Source organism: Tauraco erythrolophus, chromosome 9 (genome assembly GCF_009769465.1).
Source record: "Tauraco erythrolophus isolate bTauEry1 chromosome 9, bTauEry1.pri, whole genome shotgun sequence".
Taxonomy (NCBI): Eukaryota; Metazoa; Chordata; class Aves; order Musophagiformes; family Musophagidae; genus Tauraco; species Tauraco erythrolophus.
The window spans coordinates 3282777-3303564 of record NC_141473.1 but is presented as its reverse complement, the minus strand read 5'-3'; the positions used below and the strand labels follow the sequence as shown (position 1 = coordinate 3303564).

General features: G+C 40.7%; 1 protein-coding gene across 1 annotated transcript in view; it reads left to right on the top strand.

Annotated features, from left to right (window-relative positions):
- The window catches only part of DOCK1 (dedicator of cytokinesis 1), a 316175-nt gene that overhangs the window by 58025 nt on the left and 237362 nt on the right, over positions 1-20788 (top strand). The window contains exons 19-23 of the mRNA XM_086616514.1: positions 5272-5369; positions 8670-8759; positions 9226-9326; positions 10793-10927; positions 16012-16120. Of these exons, the coding sequence (XP_086472640.1) occupies positions 5272-5369; positions 8670-8759; positions 9226-9326; positions 10793-10927; positions 16012-16120 (533 nt within the window). The remainder of the gene's footprint in view (positions 1-5271; positions 5370-8669; positions 8760-9225; positions 9327-10792; positions 10928-16011; positions 16121-20788) is intronic.

Here is a 20788-nt window from a genome sequence, read left to right as displayed (position 1 = left end):
AATATTTCACATTTCCAGACTGCGCCCTCCGTGTAATTTTTGTGCTTCGTTGCCATGGAGCGGTCCCTTGTTCTCTTGGCTGCACCAGGAGTAGACTGGGGAGTGTGGGTGGGTCATTGAGATGTGAGTGAGTCATGCCAGGGAAAGGGATCATTCCGTCGTGACTCAGGAGAAGGGAGGGCTCGGTTCGGATAGATCTGTCGGGAGTTGAGTGGTGGATGTGGAGGGCTTGGGACGCGGGGTGGGTGGGAATAAGGATTGGATTGTCACGTTAATGAGTTCCCCTCTATCCAGGGGGAAAGTTACTACTCTGGTACAACTTTGCAGTCAACTCGTAATTTTATTGCAGTGTTTTTCAGTGGCATCTCTGTTACAGCACATCCTGGGTGTTTCGTATTCCGAGCACATCGGATTCACTGCAGTCTGGCAGTCTTACAGCCTAAGAGGATGTTTAGCAAAAAATTCGGAAATTATTTTGGAGTTCCATAGCAAAGAGAGGCTCATAGCTCAACAGTAACAAAGTGGTTTTGGGGTTTTGTAGAACACAGAAACCAGCCTGTGGAATCAAGCTGCTTTTTCTTTGTGATCTGATTAATTTTCTTTTTTTTTCCCCTCAGCCTTTCCTAGTGCTTGTTAGTAGTTAGAATTATTTCATAGTGATCAATACATTGACGTTGCTTTCGCAGAACTATTATTAAAATCAAGACTGAGCATTGTTTTATACTTAATTTACATAAAATTTGCTCAGAACTTGTGATCTTTAATTTTACTGTTAATTATGTTGTCTCTGAAACTTTTTCTCAAAGTGGCCAAAGCCAGTTCTCTTTCTTCAAGGTATTTTGACATTATTAGACAAGATAACCATGTATCTTTAAGCAATTTAGAAAAGAAGCAAAAGAATGTCATCACTGAATTCTGCCCTCAAGTATCATTTTTCAGATTATAGTTTCTGAAGCTGATTTTTAACTTCTGTAAAATGGTTAGTTAATGTTCTTCCTTTGACTTTCTTAAAAATAAGTAAGTGAAAAATCCATGAATATCCTCATTTACCAAAATGTTGAGCCAAAACATAATTTTCTCCTTATGGTCATCTATAATAGTTCTTTCTTCATCCTCCATAAGTATCTTAAAATTGGCTTTAAGACTCATTTTTGGTAATTCTGAAAGCATGTTAATGAGTTGTATGGCTCTTTCTGCATTGTGTTTGATGTTGCAGACTATCTTTTTGTATAGAAATGCTTTGAACACTCACTTGACTTCAGTTCTCTGTGAACTGTAAGTTATTAATGTGGCTTTTCTCTTAGTAATTGATGTCCTTAGCATCTGAAAAGTCTTCAAAATAGCCAACTTGGCCACCGGTAAGACTTCAGCTATTTTCTTTGAGAGAAAGTGATAGTATGAGGTATCTACTTAGTTAACATTTGAGCAGTTAGTTATTAGTGATTTGAGGAAGAATATATTATAGCAACTCATTTCCTGGCCTTCACTTAGGTTTTGCTGTTAATTTGGAGGAAGAGTAGCAAAATAAGCCAAAGAGGAGGACTGTCTAAAAACATGGAAAAAAAACCCCAGCCTCCTCGGGAATCGGTGGGAAGATCAGTACTTGGAGGCATCAGAAGTTGCTGATCATCACTTTGCTTCTTGACCAGAGTCTTCTCCTTTGCCATCTGAGGCAGAAGAGAATGTTGTTCTTCCCTATCCACGGGACTATGTCAGTGCATACGTTTATTTTTATTCTACTCTCTAGTCTTTGAGTAACAAATATGCCCTTTATGGGCTAAAGAAACAGTTTGACATAAACATCAAGTGCATTTTTGTGTAATGAGAGAGAGCTACTATATTAAGACTTTGGAATTTAACAATTGATATGAAACTGTATCAAACTGTAGAGATGTGTGTGTTGAAGTCTCAACTGGCAGTGCTGCTGTCAACCAACGTGGCACTGGGTCTCTACCTTCTATAGGAGGTGGTTGACTCTTTAATGTTGACACTTGCTTGGTTTTGTTTTTTATTGGTTTTATTTGTGTGTTTTTTTTTTTTTTCCCAAGGTTTGAAGTGAGATATTTAATCCCATATGTTATGGAATATCTGCTTTCAGTTGATAACATCTCACTAGATCTGGGGTGGGAAATGTCAGGCCTTCTGTTCTTAGAATAAATGGATAGCAAAATTTGTTTTGAATCCATTCCTGATGTCATGTCCAAGTCAGGGTTGTGTGTTGGTTTGACTTTCCTTTTTCTGAGTAGCCTGTTGAGCTATGATGAACTGAGATCTTGTTTTCTCCTGCATAGATAATGTAGTTTTGCTCTTTGAATCTTCTTTTTTGGTCAACTAGAAGGTGGAGATACCAGGAAATACAGAAGGAGGGGCAAAATGTCATCAAAAGTGACATCCCCCTCTACCTGAAGGCTGCCTGTGGAGCGTAAATCTTATTAGTACCTCTTATAACAAGATGGATATCCTTTTATTATCAGGGTGATGGAAATAGAACTGAAATTGCGTTAATGGGATTGCTGGAAAATTTTTCTCATTACCAGTAGCCAGAGGGCTGTCTAGTGTCCTATGCGTGTATTTGCTGTTGTGAACTGTCCAGGGTATCTGTAAGGCTTATTCAAAGTATTTATACATTTTCTTTTCTGCTTGAAGGACTCAAACCTCTAGATAATAGTGACTGTTATTGGTCTGGAGTCAAGACTTTGAGGAACCAAGGAGACTAGGCTTTCAGAACACAGTTGAATTTTACTGAAGTCATTTAGCACAATTGATAATCAAACAAAAAGGAAAAAACAATACACATCGTATGACAAATCCAGGTGCTACAGTGGCATAAAAATGAAGATGTAAATACAGAATTACACTAAAACAAGTCATTAAGAGTGGAAAATCAAATGCTTAAAGGGAAGATTATTTCAAAGAACACAGAAATTTAATTGGAGTGGAAATATTGTCTAACTCCAGTTCAGTGACAGGGCTTGGAGAAAGTTTGGGTATCTCTGTAGGGAAACCTTTGCATAGATACAGGTCAAGGAAGGTATAGAACCAGGAAGTCAGACCATTTGCTTCAGATTGCTAAATATGATGTAAAAAAAATCTTCGTATGTAGCTGATATAGTCATAAATTACATTAACTCAAATAAAGTAAAGCTGCTATTGGCTACTTGGGAGGCTAGATGTTTATTCTAACCCTTTGCAATTGAAAATCCTCGTTCTTTTGTCTTCCTCTGATATTTTCTAGTCTCATAGAGTCATAGATTTCATGTGACCTAGACTGACTGCAGTATTACTGTTCACTATAGGCTAAAATACTCGCTTACATTCTTATCCTGTTCTTTACTGTATTATTTTATACTTAGCGCTATTAAAGGCGTAGGATTAACTTACCAACTGGTGCTTTGCCGAGGCTGATGCTTGCACTAACAGTGAATGCACGTTTTTACTGTACAGTGTGACTTATTTTTCTCTCTCTGGTAGTTGGACTACATTGACATTTTCTGTTTGGGTCTGTATATTCATTTGGCATTTGCCGTGTCGTCACGCTGAAAGTGCACGTGGGTTTGTTTTCTTGGGGCAATACTCAGTGCCATTGAGAGAGAGTCTGTGGGCTGGTGTTTGGTCAGATCGTTTCTTTTGTCAAGCTGATGCCTTTTTAGAACTCAGACTGAGACCAAATTCAGTGACGGAATGCTGATATAAACATTATCTGTGAAAGACTTTGGATAACTCATGGAGGCATCTTTTTTTTTCTTCCAGAAGCAATTTTTCTGTTCACGTTGAGCTTCTAAGACTTTGGTTTCAGCCTATAGACTTCTTGTAGGATGTATTAAAAAAAAATACAAAAAATTAAAAAAAAATGAGGGCTGAGATTGTTCAAAGCTATAATGTAGTAAAACACTCTTTATTTCTACTCCCAAAGAGATGAGAAGGCTTGATCTGAGTGCTGCTCAGAAGGGAATCTGTCCCAAGGAGAACCCTAGTGCATTCCACTAGAAGTAATTTTATTTATTGCTTCGACTGAAAGATTTTGGGGAAAGTGTAGCAGTTGCTCTAGGTCTCTGCATATCATTTCCAGAGTACACTCTGCAGACACATGCTTCAGTAACGATTTTGTTGGCTGCTTTGGAAGTCTGAATAAAAGAAGCGAGGGGGTATTGGTTGGGAGCAGCCATCTGTCTGTATGAAGAGTTACGTTGGGCAGAATTCATGTAATATTAACCATATTGAGCAGGAGGTAATGTGGAGTAGTAACCCAGTGGCTAAACCAAAGGTAGGCAGTCTTTAAAATCTCCTATTTGTCTTTCTTTAGGGGCTTCTACGGAGGATGGCTTTACAGATAGTTCGTTTTGTGCTGAAAACTGACTTTTAATGGGGCAGGGAGGAATTTTTCCCTGATACTAGTTTGGCTGAGGCAGGACAAGTCTGGGGTTTGTGGGCAGGGCAGGTCGCATCTCAACAAATGCTAGGGTGGGTTTAACTTACTGGTGCTCCAGTGTGGCTGTTAATATTTATTGGTGTGCTTATTTGGGGGGGAACCCCAGTTGGGAATTCCTCATGAAAAGTTTTTCTTCAAGGAAACTGAAAAATGGTGGTGTGGCACTTTATGTCTAATAAAAGAGAGACAACTTTGTGTCTGTCTTCCCTTATTCATCAGTGAACGCTGAAGTGACACGATCTTCATAGTGGGGTGTAGAATTTGGGGACAAGACCGTTTGCAGTTGATTTGTTTCGTGGTCTGCTCTGTACCCTGGCTCTCCATCACTTGGAGGCAACCAAGCAATTTGGGTGTGATGAGTTATTAAGCAGGTAGCTTTCCACTGAATTAGCCTGGCTTGCAGCTGTTTTCCTTGCCTCGTGCCATGTTTTCTTTTCTGTTTATTCAGTGAAGGCAGAGAAGCTAGAACCAGTAATGCTGGAAGAGTCATGGCCCTGTAGATACGACTGTGTTGGTGGCTGACTAATTTCATTTTGGCATCTTTTTCTAAACCCACGACTGTCGTGTACAACAAATGAAAACGGAGGGGTCAGCCTTTCTTGGCCAAGATTTTAATGCTGATATTTCAAAAGCAGGCTGCTTTTTTGAAAGCCTTTCAGAGTTCTTTGGTGATAGAAGTATTGTACTAGGTTTCTGCAGTGTCAGGGGCACAACTAGAAATACATCGTTGTCCAGTGAAAATGGCTGAGCTATAGATGTAATCCTGTTTGTCCCGGACATAGTTATGGAGTGTGAGTCAAAGAAAATATCTTGTGTGATATAATTGTTTTTCTTATTCCTAGTTGACCTCTTGGGGCTTCTGAAATGGCGATCTAACACCAACCTGTTGCAGCAGAATTTGAAGCAGCTGATGAAGGTCGATGGTGGTGAAGTGGTTAAGGTAACAAGTTAATTTCTTTAAAAATAAATTTGATATCTTAACTTTGCTGAATCCCATCTTTAGAGGTATTCATATCTTTTGTTTTGGTGTGTGTCCTGTCCCCTCAACCCTCACGTGTTAAATTGTAACCAGGTATCTCAGCCGTCAGGATGCTAAAGCCCTTCTCCCTGCCCTCAATGAACATTTCAGATGCTGAGTACTGGTAGAACACACGCAAAATGCACTTCAGTGAATTTTTATATACAGATTCATGAAGGCAAAGGGTGTTTTTCTTTGCAAGATTAGAACATCTCGGAATTCTTACATAGTGATATTAAATGTATTTTTAATCTATGGATGTGGAATGCAATCCTACTTGTGTGCTGCTGGTATTTTTTTTTTTTTTTTAAAAACATTATTCTTACTGAAAATACTTGGCTGAGCCAAGTTATTTACATTTGCCAAGGCCACTGAGTGATTGTAGAGACCTACAGAAAGACAGATTTAGCTGTAGAAAAGAGTAGGCTGGGACATTACTGAATATGTTGTAATAAATCAAATCTAAGAAAGTGTCAAAAGATGTAACGTATTGGGGACGGATGATCCTTAAGGGCCTGTGGTGGTGTTTCCTTACTTCAGTGGATTTTAATTTTGTTAATAGAAGAATAATGAATGCTCATCTTGAAGTAACTTAAAACATCTGAGAATGCCGATACTATCCTTTGAGCGTGGTGAAAATAGTATCTCCCATGATTTATTTTTCAGGAAGGTTCTACCTGCTGCTGTTCTGTTGTGGATCATTTGATAGCTAAAAACTTGATGCCGGTGCTTACTTCTGCCAAGCATTGTCATAGTTCTGTCATTTGTAATTTTCCCTCTTCTCCAAATGACACGAGGGCGCGTACAGCAGATTACTGCGTGATGGATATTGGTGATTTTAGAAGTCCTGGAATGCAGCACAAACAAGGTTGAAGTAAAAGCAGTGTTCTCCAGCTGGCACACGCTCAGCCCTCCCTGCACTGTTGCAGGACTCGCATGAAATCGTACTCCCGGCTCCGTATGGCACAGGGGTCTGAGCAGAGCTTGATTTATGTGTGGGGCAGAAGATCGAACGTTTAATATTGCTCTCTTCACCGTATTTATTTATTTTTTTTTTAGAAGACCCCTGTCTACATTATCAATGTGTTACAGCAGGGTGCAGAATTTTCTTTGTAGGCTGCTCTGTTGCACGCTTGTAATATCTAGTTTAACTGTTCCTTTCTATTCTTTCAGCTTTTTTTCTCCAAGCTTTTAAATACGGTACCTGATACAGTCTATGTATATGAAAAAAGTACATGTGCGATAAAACATACTGAAATTTTCTTTTTTTTAGATTCTAGTAAAATGCCTCTGCCTGCTGGTGTTCATTTATTGCTGAGTAGCGATGAGCCAAGATACTCATTGTGTGATTGACTGTTTCAATGGTATATGGAAACTGTAAATGTTATCTCCCTTTAACAGAGGCTCCGACTCCATTTGTGCGTGGAGTCTATAGGATATGACTGATAGTCATAGAAATTATTCTATAGTAGCTCCTTACCTGAGAAATGTTTTCCTGCCACTTTATATAACAAAAGCATCTATTCTTGTTGTGAAGTCCTTGTGAACAGATTTAAAACTCGAACTCTGCTAGTGAAAGTCAGTATGTGGTGCCTAAATGTGAAATGAAGGCTTGATCGGTCATGACATGACCTTCTAACCATCCTTTGTTTTTAAAGGGACTTAGCCAGGCAGGGTTTGGGATCTGGGAGCGCTACTTCTCTTCAAACCAAGACAGAAAGTCCTCCTGTCAAGGCTCAAAACTGTGCTTTGCTCTTTCCTTCCTGCCAACTACTGGTTAAACGTACTTTATTTGCACGTGTTCTTTAACTGAACAAATGGAACCGTGAGAAGGCTATCACTTTTTTCCCCCCAAATTCTGTAGAGAAGTTATGAGCTGGATCTCCCCCAGAGCTGAAGTCTAAAATCAGCTGTAGACATTTCGTCTTTTCTGTTTTTTTCATCATCAGCTATTAGTAGCACGATCTATGGCTCCATGTTCACTTGTTTTGAGGAAGTTTGGCTTTCAGCAGTGTTTGGTGAGCTGCTAAATGGAGCTTAATTCCTGAAATGTAACTCTAGAGTTAGTAAGTAGTCCAGGTGAATCATGTTTGATCTAGGAGACTCATAGTATAGATAAAAGTTTTTAAGGGAGGAAGGCGGGAGTCCAGCTGTTTCTCCATCGCTCCCACCATGTCTGTGATAATCTCTTTGTAGTTGCAGTCTCAGGAATCAGTTGCCTTCTGCCTGTTCAGACGTTCTTCCCTAACTATATCTTGTCTCATTTACAAGACAGAACCCCATTTTTACTTCATTTGAGACAGATGTGCTGGAACAATCCATGTTGAACCCCTTCTTTCTCAACCAAAACAAATACAAACTGAGGCCATGGTCCATCCTCGTTCTGCCTTGGAGGAGCCCATGTCGTTTTTGTGTCAGCTGGTGGAAGAAACTGCTCAGGCACAGAATGCCATGCCGATAAAACTGAGTGTGTTGATGAGTATCTCTGGGCTGTGCATGGATCACTTGCTGTCACTGGGAAGAAATACTGTAATTATACCTGTGTAAAACAATTTTTGTCCCTCTGCTTGACTTGAATCCCCTGACACTAACCTGCTTCTACTTTCGTGTCGCACAGATCAGGGTGTCCAGCCAACTGGCTAGTGAAGACTTTTCCTCTGTTACAGTGATAGAGGCGTGTAGGTTCTGGGCTGGGGCAGAAGGTTGTGTGCTCTGTTTCCCATGCCTGCATGTATGCTCTCCTTTGACGTCGTGGATCTGGGTTTCTGCAGTCATGAAAAGAGATATGCTGTGCACTTTTCATCACTCAGCTCCAAACTACTGAGGATGACTTGATTTAGTTGGCATGAGACTCGGTTGCTTGGCTGGTTTGTGCTCTGAACCATCAGTGTGCAGAAGCTGCATGATCCTCTTGACTGTATGTTGAAACTGGGTTTGGAAATACGTTTTTGTTCATTCACTATAATAGATTAAACTCCGCCTTCAGGTGTACCAAGTGTGATTTCTGACTTTTTTTTTCTGAGTGATACGACTTTATAGATAATCAACTTAACTAAAAAATAATGTACTGAAAACAAAAATGTTAATTTTTTTTGGCTAACTTTTAAAATGTCTTTACTTTGTGAAATGTATAAATGAAAGCAAATATGTCTTTAGAAACCTGTGTGAAATCTGAAGTCCGTTTTTCCTGTGAAATATGATGACTTGTGTATTTATTTGTAGTTTCTCCAAGATACGTTGGATGCACTTTTTAACATAATGATGGAGAACTCTGAGAGTGAGACATTTGACACATTAGTGTTTGATGCTTTGGTAAGTTTGCGTTGTGGATGGACTAAAATGTAGACACTGTCATGATGAATAAATAAAACAAACCGGGTGTAAATGTTAGAACTAAGTTTACTAATGAAAAAGATCTTTGTAGCTGTTGGTTATTTATTATTTAATTGAAAAATTATATTTGAAGTTTCAGTTGGACTTGATCAAAAGGGATTGGATTGTGTCATGTCATCCAGAAAAGATGGAAGCCATCAAGTCCAGTCATTTTAGTGGGTTAACAGCAGAATTTAGGACAGAAACAGAAAGTTCCTGCTTAGAACAGAAAACTTGGTTAAGAACAGGAAGCTTTCACAGGAAAGGAGAATATTAATATATTGGGAGGATAATCAAAAGCCAAAGTCTGTGTTTTTAACGTGGTTTATCTGAAAATAAAGGTTGATGAATGTACAAAATTAAAGATTTTTTGGAGGATAATGCAATAATTATGCTGTTTTTTCAGGTATTTATCATTGGACTGATTGCTGACAGAAAATTTCAACATTTTAATCCTGTCTTGGAAACCTACATTAAGAAGCATTTCAGTGCTACGTTAGCCTACACGTAAATGTTAAAATTTACTTTTTCTCATGTGGCTTGCATAATTCTTCCAGATAAACAAGTAACTGAATAATGTTATGTAGGTTAATCAGGAAATTGCACGTAGAGCTTGGGAGGATGGAACGTTCTTGAAGGGGACTGGAGATAATGTCTTTCTCCCTTGAAATAATAGTAGTAAAATATTAGGTCATTTGCAAGGAGGAAATCTTGATTTTTTGTTGTGTTGAAGAAGGAGATGATTTGATGATTTCAAGAATTGTTTTGTAAGGAAAATAATCATAAGCAATTCTTGGTCGTACTTGAGAAGGAGATGATGTTCATTTAAGATGCTCCAACTGTATGTGGTTTGGTGCATTAAGTTGATGTTCTACCCTGTATTATCTGCGTTACTGTCACTTTGGGGAGGAAGCAGTGAAGACCAAAGTCTTCTTTTTTTTTTTTAAAGTATTTCTTGACAGTTAAGATCTTTGCTGCTGATTCAGACTATTAGTGTTGGAGGAAAAATATATAATGGTGTATTATGTATAGACACAGAGAGCGTCCTTCCCTTCCTTCAATGCAGGGAGGCAGGAGCAGGTTTAAGTTTGAGGATACTGGAAGAGCTGAATTCTGGCTTGACTCGTGCCCATGGGCATGATGGACCCCTGCCCTCTCCCTGTCTTTTATTGCAGGAGTTTGTTTGAGTAAAGAGAGGTTGCATTGACAATATCAAAGTGTTTACTTGAAATTCTTAGGCAGATTACTTCTATTCAAATAAATGCCCATATATCAAGCTATCTGTCTACTCAATGTTATTTTCTGTTAGTGGTATATAATGTTGTACTTATTTACTTTTATTGCGAATGTTGAAACATACAGTGTAGCCAGGATGATATAAAATGGAATTGCTTGTAGGTGCATTAAATTGTGATTTATATTCATTGGAGGAGAGGTAGTTGAAATGGTATTATTTAAAAAATTGTTTCACTTTCAAGTTTGATAGACTTCAAAACATGGAATAAGAGAATTTCCAGCTGGTGTTATAACCATTTTGGAGAAATAAATTTCACAAATTCTAGCTCAAAATCAATCAGAAAGCTAGAAGCCTTGTTTAACGAAGAAACTCCCGTTTTGTGTTCTAATTTTAACAGTGTGTTTGTACTCCATGCAATTGTGGTTTTATTGTTACATCTTTGTAATAGCCTAAATCTGAATATCCCTAAATATCCAGCAGAATATAAGTCTTGCTGAGATTAGCTGTGTTGCTTGTATGTTGAATGGTGTTACAGTCTACGCTCTATTTTCTCAAGAATAGGTTGCAGCTACTTACCAGCAAAACCAAGAACATAATGAATTTATTAGTTGCATAATTAATTTTGTAACTTGATGGGCACTACTTAGGCACTTTTTTTTTCTTTAAACCTTTAAAAATGGAAATCTTGCTCTGTGAGCATACTTGTAACTTGTATGTGGTTTTTGTATTTAAACAGAAAACTGACTAAAGTTCTAAAAACGTACGTGGATAACGCTGAGAAGTGTGGAATCACTGATCAACTCTTTAAAGCCATGAAAGCTTTGGAGTACATCTTCAAGTTCATAGTCCGGTCCAGGATATTGTTCAATCAGTAAGTATGGTGAATGCTGAAACCAAAAATTCCCATTGACAACATGTTTAAAAAGTGTCAAAATTATAACACCTCATGTTGAAGTTGCTCAATATTGCACTGTTTTTAGAAATGTCTTAAGTTGTTGGAACTTATTTCAGGAGACAGCTGTTCCCTAGGAACCAGCCAGATTTGCTTAGCAGAGATGTATATTTTCAGTAGCAGTGCACTGCTAAAATCGTGATGTCTTTCAGCATTCTGTAGTTTAGGTCTTTGAGCAAATAAAGCGTGCCGCTGTTCAGGAAACTCTTGTCAATAACTGTCCCATAGTGGGACCGAAAGGTTGAAGGTGCCGAGTAGCTGCAGTGCCCTGTCCCTCCTGCAGCCCTGGGCTGTGCTAATGGCTCTTCCTCAGGTGGCTGCAAAATTCTGGGAAGACTGAAGTATTGAAAATTTTTCAGCAAAGCAAAGGGAAAGCTTTTCTGGCTGGGAAACCGCTTGTCCTTACGTGGTGCTTGCTGGGCTCGGGGAGAAGCCACGCTTTGCCGAGGGCTTTATTCCCAGGCCAGGCGTGGGGAGGGAAGAGAGTGGGAACACATGGACAGCGATGGTGGGAGAAGGAGTATGAGATGCACCTTTTTTGACACACTGCCTTGTAGCAGAAAACCACAAGTATTGTTGGAGTTAACCTCCCCAGCCCGGAGCTCCCCACCTGTCAGAGCAGAGGGAAACTGCTGGTGGGCGGCTGCAGTCTGTAGGGTCCTGGGATGGCCGTAGGTGTCAGTGAGCAAGAAGGGAAAGCAGGGAGAAAGAAGGGCTGCAGAACTTCTCTTGTTGAGAGCCATAGTATTTTTGATAGGAGAATCATTTGGGTTTCTAGAAAAGCTTTCTATGCCACGGCAGGGACATGCTGGGCAGGATTTGACACTGTCCTTCACGACATCGTTGTCTCCAGATTGGAGAGACGTGGATTTGACAGATGAGCCACTCGGTGGATAAGGAATTGGCTGGATGGTCGCGCTCAAAGAGTTGCGGTCAACAGCTTGATGTCCAAGTGGAGGTCATTGACGTTCCTCAGGGGTCAGTACTGGGACCAGTGCTATTTAACATCTTTGTTGGAGACATGGACAGTGGAATCGAGTGCACCCTCAGCAAGTTTGCAGATGACACCAAGCTGTGTGGTGTTGTGGACACGCTGGAGGGAAGGGATGCCATCCAGAGGGACCTGGACAGACCTGAGAGATGGGCCTGTGGGAACCTCATGAAGTTCAACAAGGCCAAGTGCAAGGTCCTGCATGTGGGTCGGGGCAATCCCAAGCACAAGTACAGGCTTGGCGGAGAATGGATTGAGAGCAGCCCTGAGGAAAAGGACTTGGGGTGCTGGTGGGTGAGAAGCTCACCATGAGCCGGCACTGTGCGCTGGCAGCCCAGAAAGCCACCCGTGTCCTGGGCTGCATCCAGAGCAGCATGGGCAGCAGGTCAGGGAGGGGATTCTGCCCCTCTGCTCGGCTCTTGTGAGACCCCACCTGGAATACTGCATTCAGCTCTGGAGTCCCCAGCACAAGAAGGACATGGAGCTGTTGGAGCAGGTCCAGAGGAGGCCATGAGGATGATCCGAGGGCTGGAGCACTTCTGCTATGGAGACAGGCTGAGAGAGTTGGGGCTGTTCAGCCTGGAGAAGAGAAGGCTCCGGGAAGACTTTCCAGCACCTTCCAGTACCTAAAGGAGCTACAAGAAAGCTGGAGAGGGACTTTTTACAAGGGTGTGTGGTGACAGGACAAGGGACAGTGGCTTTAAACTGAAAGAGGGGAGATTTAGAGGAGATGTAAGGAAGAAATTTTTCACTCTGAGGATGGTGAGGCACTGGAACAGTTTGCCCAGAGAAGCTGTGGCTGCCCCATCCCTGGAAGAGTTCAAGGCCAGTTTGGATGAGGCTTTGAGCAACCTGGTGTAGTGGAGGGTGTCCCTGCCCCTGGCAGGGGAGTTGGAACTAGATGATCTTTGAGGTCCCTTCCAACCCAAACCATTCTGTGATATGTTTTTTGCTCCCTACTTGACCTCGGGCATGGTGAACTGCACAGAGACTCACTGACACTGTATGCAGTGGGTGTCCATCCTTAAAATCAAGCACAAATAATTATATTAAGTTAATTGCAAAGTCAGTACTATATTTTGTACACAAAATACTAGAAAAGTTATAGAACAAGTTGGTGTCATTCATCTTCACGTAGATTCAATCCCTTTACTACTTGTTAGCGATGGTAACATCCTTGTTACAAGGGATTTATGTAGAGCTCCAAAGTTACCAACTCCACCAACCTTTCTTTAATTTAGAGATTGTAATTTATTTCTGTAGGAGCCTTGCTGTGATATTCATAAAATACTGAATGTCACTTACACTGTTGCAGATCCTACAAATCACTTTAAAACAGAAAAAAAATAATTATCTCTTGCTGCAGATCAGATTTACAGACAATATGACCCTCTAGTATTGGCCATTGGATTTCCTCATGCTAAGCACTAATTCCCAGTTCTTTAGTGGTGGGAAGACACAGCTCTCCATGACAAGGGATTAATCAGCGAAGCTGCTGAATGACACCGTGATTTGTTCTGCTGTACGACTCCAATCCTGCCTGAGGTGTGTGATTCCAAGTGATTATAATGCAGAAGTGTAGCAGAGTTCTGAAATGTCGGTAGTGTTTTACTGAGAAATTGCAATGAGCAAGCAGAATCTTTTATTAAAAAAATACTGCGTGTTTTTTAACTTTAGGAATATGGTAGTGGGCTGAATATATGGAGCGTTTTAGTAATGTGATTGCAGGCAAGCTTCAATTCTGGAGAAGTACGTAGAAGCCTAGTTCATCTAGTTGAAGGCTGGTGGCAATCTATTTGTTCAATGTATCTAAGGCAAAATATTATAAGTGAACATTAGAAATATCTTTTATTTTTCTCAGTAATGACCCCAGTGGTTATGTTGCATTCCAACAGTCTTACAATTTTGAAGGCAATGCTAGAAGGGTCAGCTTGGTGTAATACTTTTGAGTATTGCTCATAGCTACAGTGCTTTTGTGCGTTGTCGGGTATGTTAAATAAATATATTTTAATAACTGCCAGTAGAAACACATTTGTGACTAACTTGTTTGTTTTTATTACAATTTCCTTTGCGAAACGCAAAGCTTTTTGTCTGAAGCAGTTTGATATATTGGACTGTCAAGTTTAGTTACTCCTTATATTGGTATTAGTTTCACCTCTCTAAGCTGTTCAGGGGGGCACTGAAATCCATTATTGAAATTGGGACTTAACAAGTAATTTGTCCTGCGTAACCCCCGGTTTTAGCCTAAAAGGGGAATAGAAGTTTGCACAGCAAAATAACACAATTTAATAATTTTTCTGTAGCATTCATTTCCCCTGTGTACTGGTTAAATAGCTTTTTTTTTAATATCTGTGGCTCCCAAAGTCTTATGAACACAGCATTAAAAATGATACGCATTAGTTTCAGTGTAAAGTGCAAAAACATTCTGAACTCCATGTCTACCTTACAAAGATAAACCCCTTTGCTTCTGTCGTAGGTGGTCCATCGTGGTACCTTCTAACACCAGGAAATCGTACTCTGTTCATGCAGAATTCCTGGGTGTGGTGCTCTTTCTGAGCCACAGACCACATTGAAGACCTTCTTACTGGGTTTAACCCCAGAAGAAAATGCAGGGAAATAGAGGGGGATCAAACTCCTGCTGGGAGCTGTGCTAATGGGCCTTGGTGCAGAATGTTTAGGTTAGCTCAAGGACAGAGCTGGTGGAACCACAGAGGCTTTGGAAGCTCGGTTGCTGTTGGATGAGGTTCTTGGAGGCAGTCAAAGCTGACAGAGTAGGTGTGGGAGTTTAGTTGGGGAATAAGTCCCACCTGATGTTTATGAACACCCCTGTTTAGATTTGAGCTGGATGCCAGGTTCTCCTGGGCTTCTTCCAAGCACCGATCCTTTTTTTCTTTTGGGTCATGTTGAGTCTGTATAGCTGAGGTTCAAGAAGTGTTTTTGCAACAGCCCTTGTGTAGGTGAGTTGTGCATATTGCCAAAGGGGAGGGAAAATAACATATTTAAAGAATATATGTGGAGCTAGTGGTCGCTTTCCCATCCCTTTCCACTTTTTAGTAAGAACTATCTCATCCTACACCTAAACCAGAGATCATGCTGCATTTAAAATATTCAAGGGGGTTTCAGGAACATTGATTCTGGTGCTGTATTGAACCAGTGGACCAAGTTCATCAGCTTGGCTGTAAAATTTTTGCCTTTGGTGTTGCTCAGGTGTCTCAGGGCAGTTTTTATCCCCCTGAAAGCATCAGGTGCAGAGAGGGAGAGAGTGTGAGCTGTCCCTGTGGGCAGATCAGCTCTGAAAAATCCCGCCTGGAAGGCACAGGGACCTGCCTTGCCAACTTTAGCTGTAGATGCTCATTCTTCTGTGGCAGCTGTAGTGACTGTATGGGAATCTGAGCCTTAACTGGTTTAGTGTCACTGAGCCAGAAATTAGAGGTGAAACACATTTTAACTTCAGCACTCCCTTTCCATGGGGAAAAAAAGGGGCTTTTTAGCAAACAGTGGGTTGATAGGCTTTTTCTTTCTTTCACAGAGCTTAAGGTCGCTCACCTTAGGCCACTGGTAGATTTTAATGATTGCTGGCAAGTTGTCTGGATGCTTTCTGGCTTCCACATCAGAGGGCTGCTTGGCAGTGGTCCTTCCAGACATCTGCTAGCTCTCGTGCAGGGTGGAGAGACTCGATCCCGCTGCCGTGTGGGCATGTGGAATTGGGTCACTGCTGAGGGATTCACTGTGACTCGAAGGTGTAAACAACAATATTGGATGTGGCATTTTACATAGGAAGCTTGAAAATAAAAATCTGTTGTTCCTGCTGGCCCAGCCTGGTCAGTCTGTCTTGTCTTTAGTTATTGGAGAAAGAAACCTCTTGGTTTGGTGAAGAAACTTGTAGAAATTCTTCAACTTGAAAAAAGAAATAATGCAACAAGTTATCATCTGTGATTTGAACAGATTTTTTAAAAAAAAAAGTATTTCCAGTTTAGTTGGATTGTGCTTATGAAACCTAACTATTTTTCAGACTTTATGAAAACAAAGGAGAAGCAGACTTCAGGGAGTCTCTGCTGCAGCTCTTTAAGTCCATCAATGAGATGATGAGCAGCGTCTCTGATCAAACTGTCATAGTGAAGGTAGGTATTTTCCAGATCTCCATCTTGGCTTTACTTTTGCATCCTAAACCACAGTTAGGCAGTTGATGAAACGTATTCCTGTGTTTGTGCCCAGAAGCGTGTTTTACTCAAACATGATTAACACTTAGTGCTTTTAATGAAGCATGAATAATGTGACTATACAAAGAATGCACTTCGAACAAGTAAGTTTACTTAAATTGCAAATACTTCACTTTTGTTTGTAAAAGAGAGCTCAGTTAGGGGTTAAATGACATTCAGCTTATTTTAAGGTATTTTGAAGGCACTATCTTTAAGATGGTGATGACAATGTAGATCCTTGTCGTCTTATACACTTACTTATATCCTCAACTGTTCAGGAATTTCAATATAGTATCTTCAGCTCTAGTACATATTTTTTAATGGAAAATCAGTAGTGAGTTAGACTGCAAACTCCACCCTTCACCCCTCTTCTTTTGTCCCTTTAGAACAGTATCTACTTTTGGTAGAGCTGCCTGGCTCATGGCATTGGGCATGTGGTCTCTGACCTCACATGAACATGGGTGTTACTATCACAGAGCAGAAGCACTGAATTACAGGGCTGGTAGGTTTTTGTATCCAGAGGGGTCTGAGGTCAGCGTGCCAATACTAGTCTCATGTTCTGTTAGTGAATCTCTTTCACTATGGAAAGGTACACAGTCATAAACACGTGTTGGATAAGCAGAACTTCAAGGTGTAGCTTGTGATTCCCAATAGAATTTATAAAAGGACATAACTCTTGACCTAGCCATGCTGAATCAATTGAAGGGTGATGATCAGAAAGGGGACAGTTTGACAGGATGACTCCTCCTGCTCAGATGTGCATTGGTTGTGCATTAAAAGACTTTTTTTTTTTTATAGCAGCTGGGAGGCAAAGACAGTGGCAAAGTACTGTGCCAGTGCAAGAGGTTCCTCTTGAAGGGAACTAGGAAGAGTACAGTAGGAAAATACCTGGGTCAGGGACACTGGTCCTGAGTGCAGCTACAAAGCGTGCAGGTCTTAGGCTAGTAATACCATGCTGAGCACACAGCAAAAACAGATAGTGGGGACAAAGCTGCTGAGTTCAAATATTTTAGGCAGAAAGCCTGCGACTGTATCATCTGATAACAAAATAGGGATATAACACGTTTCAGGAAAGCTGTATTTTCATTCTGATGACAAAGCATCTATCCTGAATGGAAACTGGTAAGGTTGAGTCAGTGACTCAGTGTGCTGTCTGGTGTGTTACAAATGGGACGTTTTCAGATTACGAGGATTGAGTGTAAGATTTATATTCCTGAGACTTGTTTGTGAGGCCTGCTGCAGGAAGGAAGATGAACATCAGCTTTTCAATTTTTCAACAGGTTACAAACAAAACAAAACAAAAAAAAAACAAACCCACAAAACAGACAAACCCCCAAAACAGATTTGATTGTCTTCACCTGAGATGCAGGAAAAGAAGACAAACTTCCTAGCACAGGCTGGAGAGATCATGCTGCAGCAGTGTCTGTCCTAGTCTGTGTGTTGTTTTCACATTCAGATCTCTGCAAACTGGGGTAGAGCACGTCTACTGCCTGTGTTTGCCTATGTGGACTCTGCTTGTAAATGAAGCATTGACAGATGAGCCAGTGCCGGGTCCTCAGAGAAGTGGGGCTGTCCGAGAAGTGTGCTTGTGGATGCCTTTCAGAAGCCTTGACAGCCAGTCATTCATTATTCATTGCTTTCATCTCCTTTGGACTCTAATTACTTAGCTCTTAGAACACATAATTGTTAGTATTGGCTTTTTGCAGCTCGTGAGATTGCTTTTATTATGTTCAAATATCCACTGAAGCACTGCAGTTTTTTCAGTAACTAGAAATGTGTGGTTCTGTTACAAAAAAGAAAATTACTGAATAGGTGGATAAATGGGGTTTTTTTTGAGTGATTGACTGAGTATGGCTTCTGTGAATGTGGCTTGACAAAGCTGTGGAGTCCTGAGAGGACGTCAGTGACCATGTAAAGTGGACGTGACATTACAGGCTTCATTCAGCATCTTGGTCAGCGACCTGGAGTTGGCAGTTAAGTACCACCCTAGTGGGGAGGAACATCAGAAGGACCTCACAGAATTGAGGGGGCTAAATGGGATCTGCGAGGTAGACAAATGTAAAGCCGAGCATCTCAGGAAGAGTAAGCTCATCCCTGCGTGATGCTCTACTTGAAGCTGGCAGTTGCAGTTTGGGGAAGACACCTTGGAGTCATGACTGGCAGCTCTCCGGGGTCATCGCTTCCACGCGCAGAGGCAGGTGAAGAGGCAACAGGGTGTTGGGTGTCAGCCAGAGAGATGAGAACACAGCAGAAGAAGGAGGTTAGGCAGATTTACAGCCCACAGGTCCTTAGATGTCCTCCTTAAAGGATAGGTGGAGATGCAGCCTCTATAGGGTGCTGGGGGAGCCAGGAGGGGAATGGACCACAGGAACTGTAAATGGCATCTCCTGTGGTCACCGTTGGAGACCAACTCCTGGGCTCTACAAACCATTGGCGTGACACAGTGGGCGTTTCTTGATTGTTGGATACTCTGTTGAAGTTTTGCAGAAGACTACTGAAGATAAGCAGATAAGTTGCTAGGTCCCTGCGTTGTGCAGGTAGGATCAGCAGATGTAGCTGTAGCAGTTTCAGGCTTTTTTAACTGTTTTGAGTGTATATTGAGGGAGCTAAATAAGTGTATACAAAGTAAGTCTGTTTGGTGAGATAAGAAGTGGAAAAGACCTACATAGAAAATCAAGGTGCTTCACATTAAGAGACAGATGCTTAATTCACACATTTGAATATTTCTGTTTCTCCTTGCAAAAACAGTAATCTGCCTCGATAGTTTATCAACATGAAGCAGAACTGTCACTGAAAAGTTTCTCTGAAATGTTCACAGTTTTTCTCTTTAGGCTGGTTATACTGATTTTTACCTTTTTTCCCCCAGCCTACCTGTTAAGAGAGTAGCCTTCAAGCTGACACTGTGTGGGAGAATGAATGACTGCAGTCTTATGTTCTTAGCAAGAATTACTCTTTATCTATTCAAATATTTACGTCCTTGTGGAAGCTGATGAGCTGTTTCTGACTGTAGCTCAGGTCTTCAGTTACTTAACATTCTGCATTTAAATTGCTCCTTTTTTTGAGTTTCTCAAGGCTTTGGGTCCATTTAAAAAGAAAAAAAAAAGTTTCCTGAAAAGAAAACTCTATGAATTGTACAAGGATTTGAGGTTGTAGAGCACAAAAAGAGACTTTGAATTTATACCTCTTTTAGGATTATGGCTACTCAGAATTCCTTAGGGTAGGGGAGAATTTGTCTGTGTTGCTGCTTTGCAAACATGACTTCAGTTTCTGCCTTTAAGGAAAGAAAATCAAGAACGTTTTCTGTGGAGGGCATGTTAAAAGTGCTACTTAGCAGTTTTGCTGACTGCAAGTTGGTATAACTGTACACAGCATTGATTACATTTTTCTGAAGACTTAAAAAAAGAGAAGAAAGCAAAAGCCCTATCTAGCTGCAAAATCCTCTACTGCACCAAAATGATGCTTTGCGTTACTGAGTTAACTGAATGTAATTGTTAGGGGTTGTTTTGTGTGTCGGTGTTGACCTTTTACACTTAATATTTTTTAAGATTTGCAGTTGTCCAAACTGGAGAGGGAAGTTCAAACAGTGATTTCAGCTGGCAGGTGTTTTGGTTGTCCTCTCACTAACCAAAATTTTTCTTGCATGACGAGTGGTAGTGGGCTGCAGTGATAGTTTGAGAAGTAGAGAGATAAAAATTTGTTTTTGAAGTATCAGTTTGATTTTAAGAATGACTTGATGAAACAAGGTGTGCAGCATTTGGTACGTGCATGCGTTTTTAATGGTTACAAGTATAGTGAGCCTTCCTGGTTTTATTCCTGTTTTCTGCTAATTGGTGCATGATGATTATTTCCTTAACCTTTTACTGTTTAAGCATGAGCTCAGCTGAAGCCTCACACGATGTTTCAAGTTTAGATAAAAATGCAAATGGTTCCTAGTAATTTATTCTTGCATCTTTTTGAAACAAGGGCAGTTGAGCCAGCTGCGTGGAATTTATGAGAGCTGGCTGGTTTGGGCTGTGTTTGTGTGAGGGAGCTGAACTATTCTCAGCAGGGTTCTTGCAGTTTGCTCTAATGTTTGCTGTTACGTGTGACTTTGTACTGCTGTTCAGGACGACTGGGAAAAAAGATAGGCTGGTAGCTGAGTTAGGTCTCTGTGCTTTAAATGATCTTGATAAAGTAGGTGGGTATATAAAATTATCCTGTAATTTGACCACAGAGAGCCAGGGCAGGAGATGATAACATTTCACTAAAGCAAATTCTCTTGTGTGTGTGGTTTTTTAATAATCCTTGTCACTTCTAACACGTGATGCGTCTTTCTCAGTATCCGTACCGTACTTTTTCTTACTCTAACATTATGCATTTATTGCTAAAGCCACAGAAAAGTATTTAAATGGAGAGAGGGAAATCTATTAGAAGCTGCTGAGGTAGCTAGGAAGAAAACAAAAGAGACTGCCTTAGTCTGCAGAGCTTTTCCAACAGGTTGAATACTTCATAACCATTGTCTAAAATCAATTGAGTAACAAAATACGATCATGGACCGATGTTTCTGCGTCTCTTAGAACCTATATGGGAAAGTCTGTTGTTACACTGGCA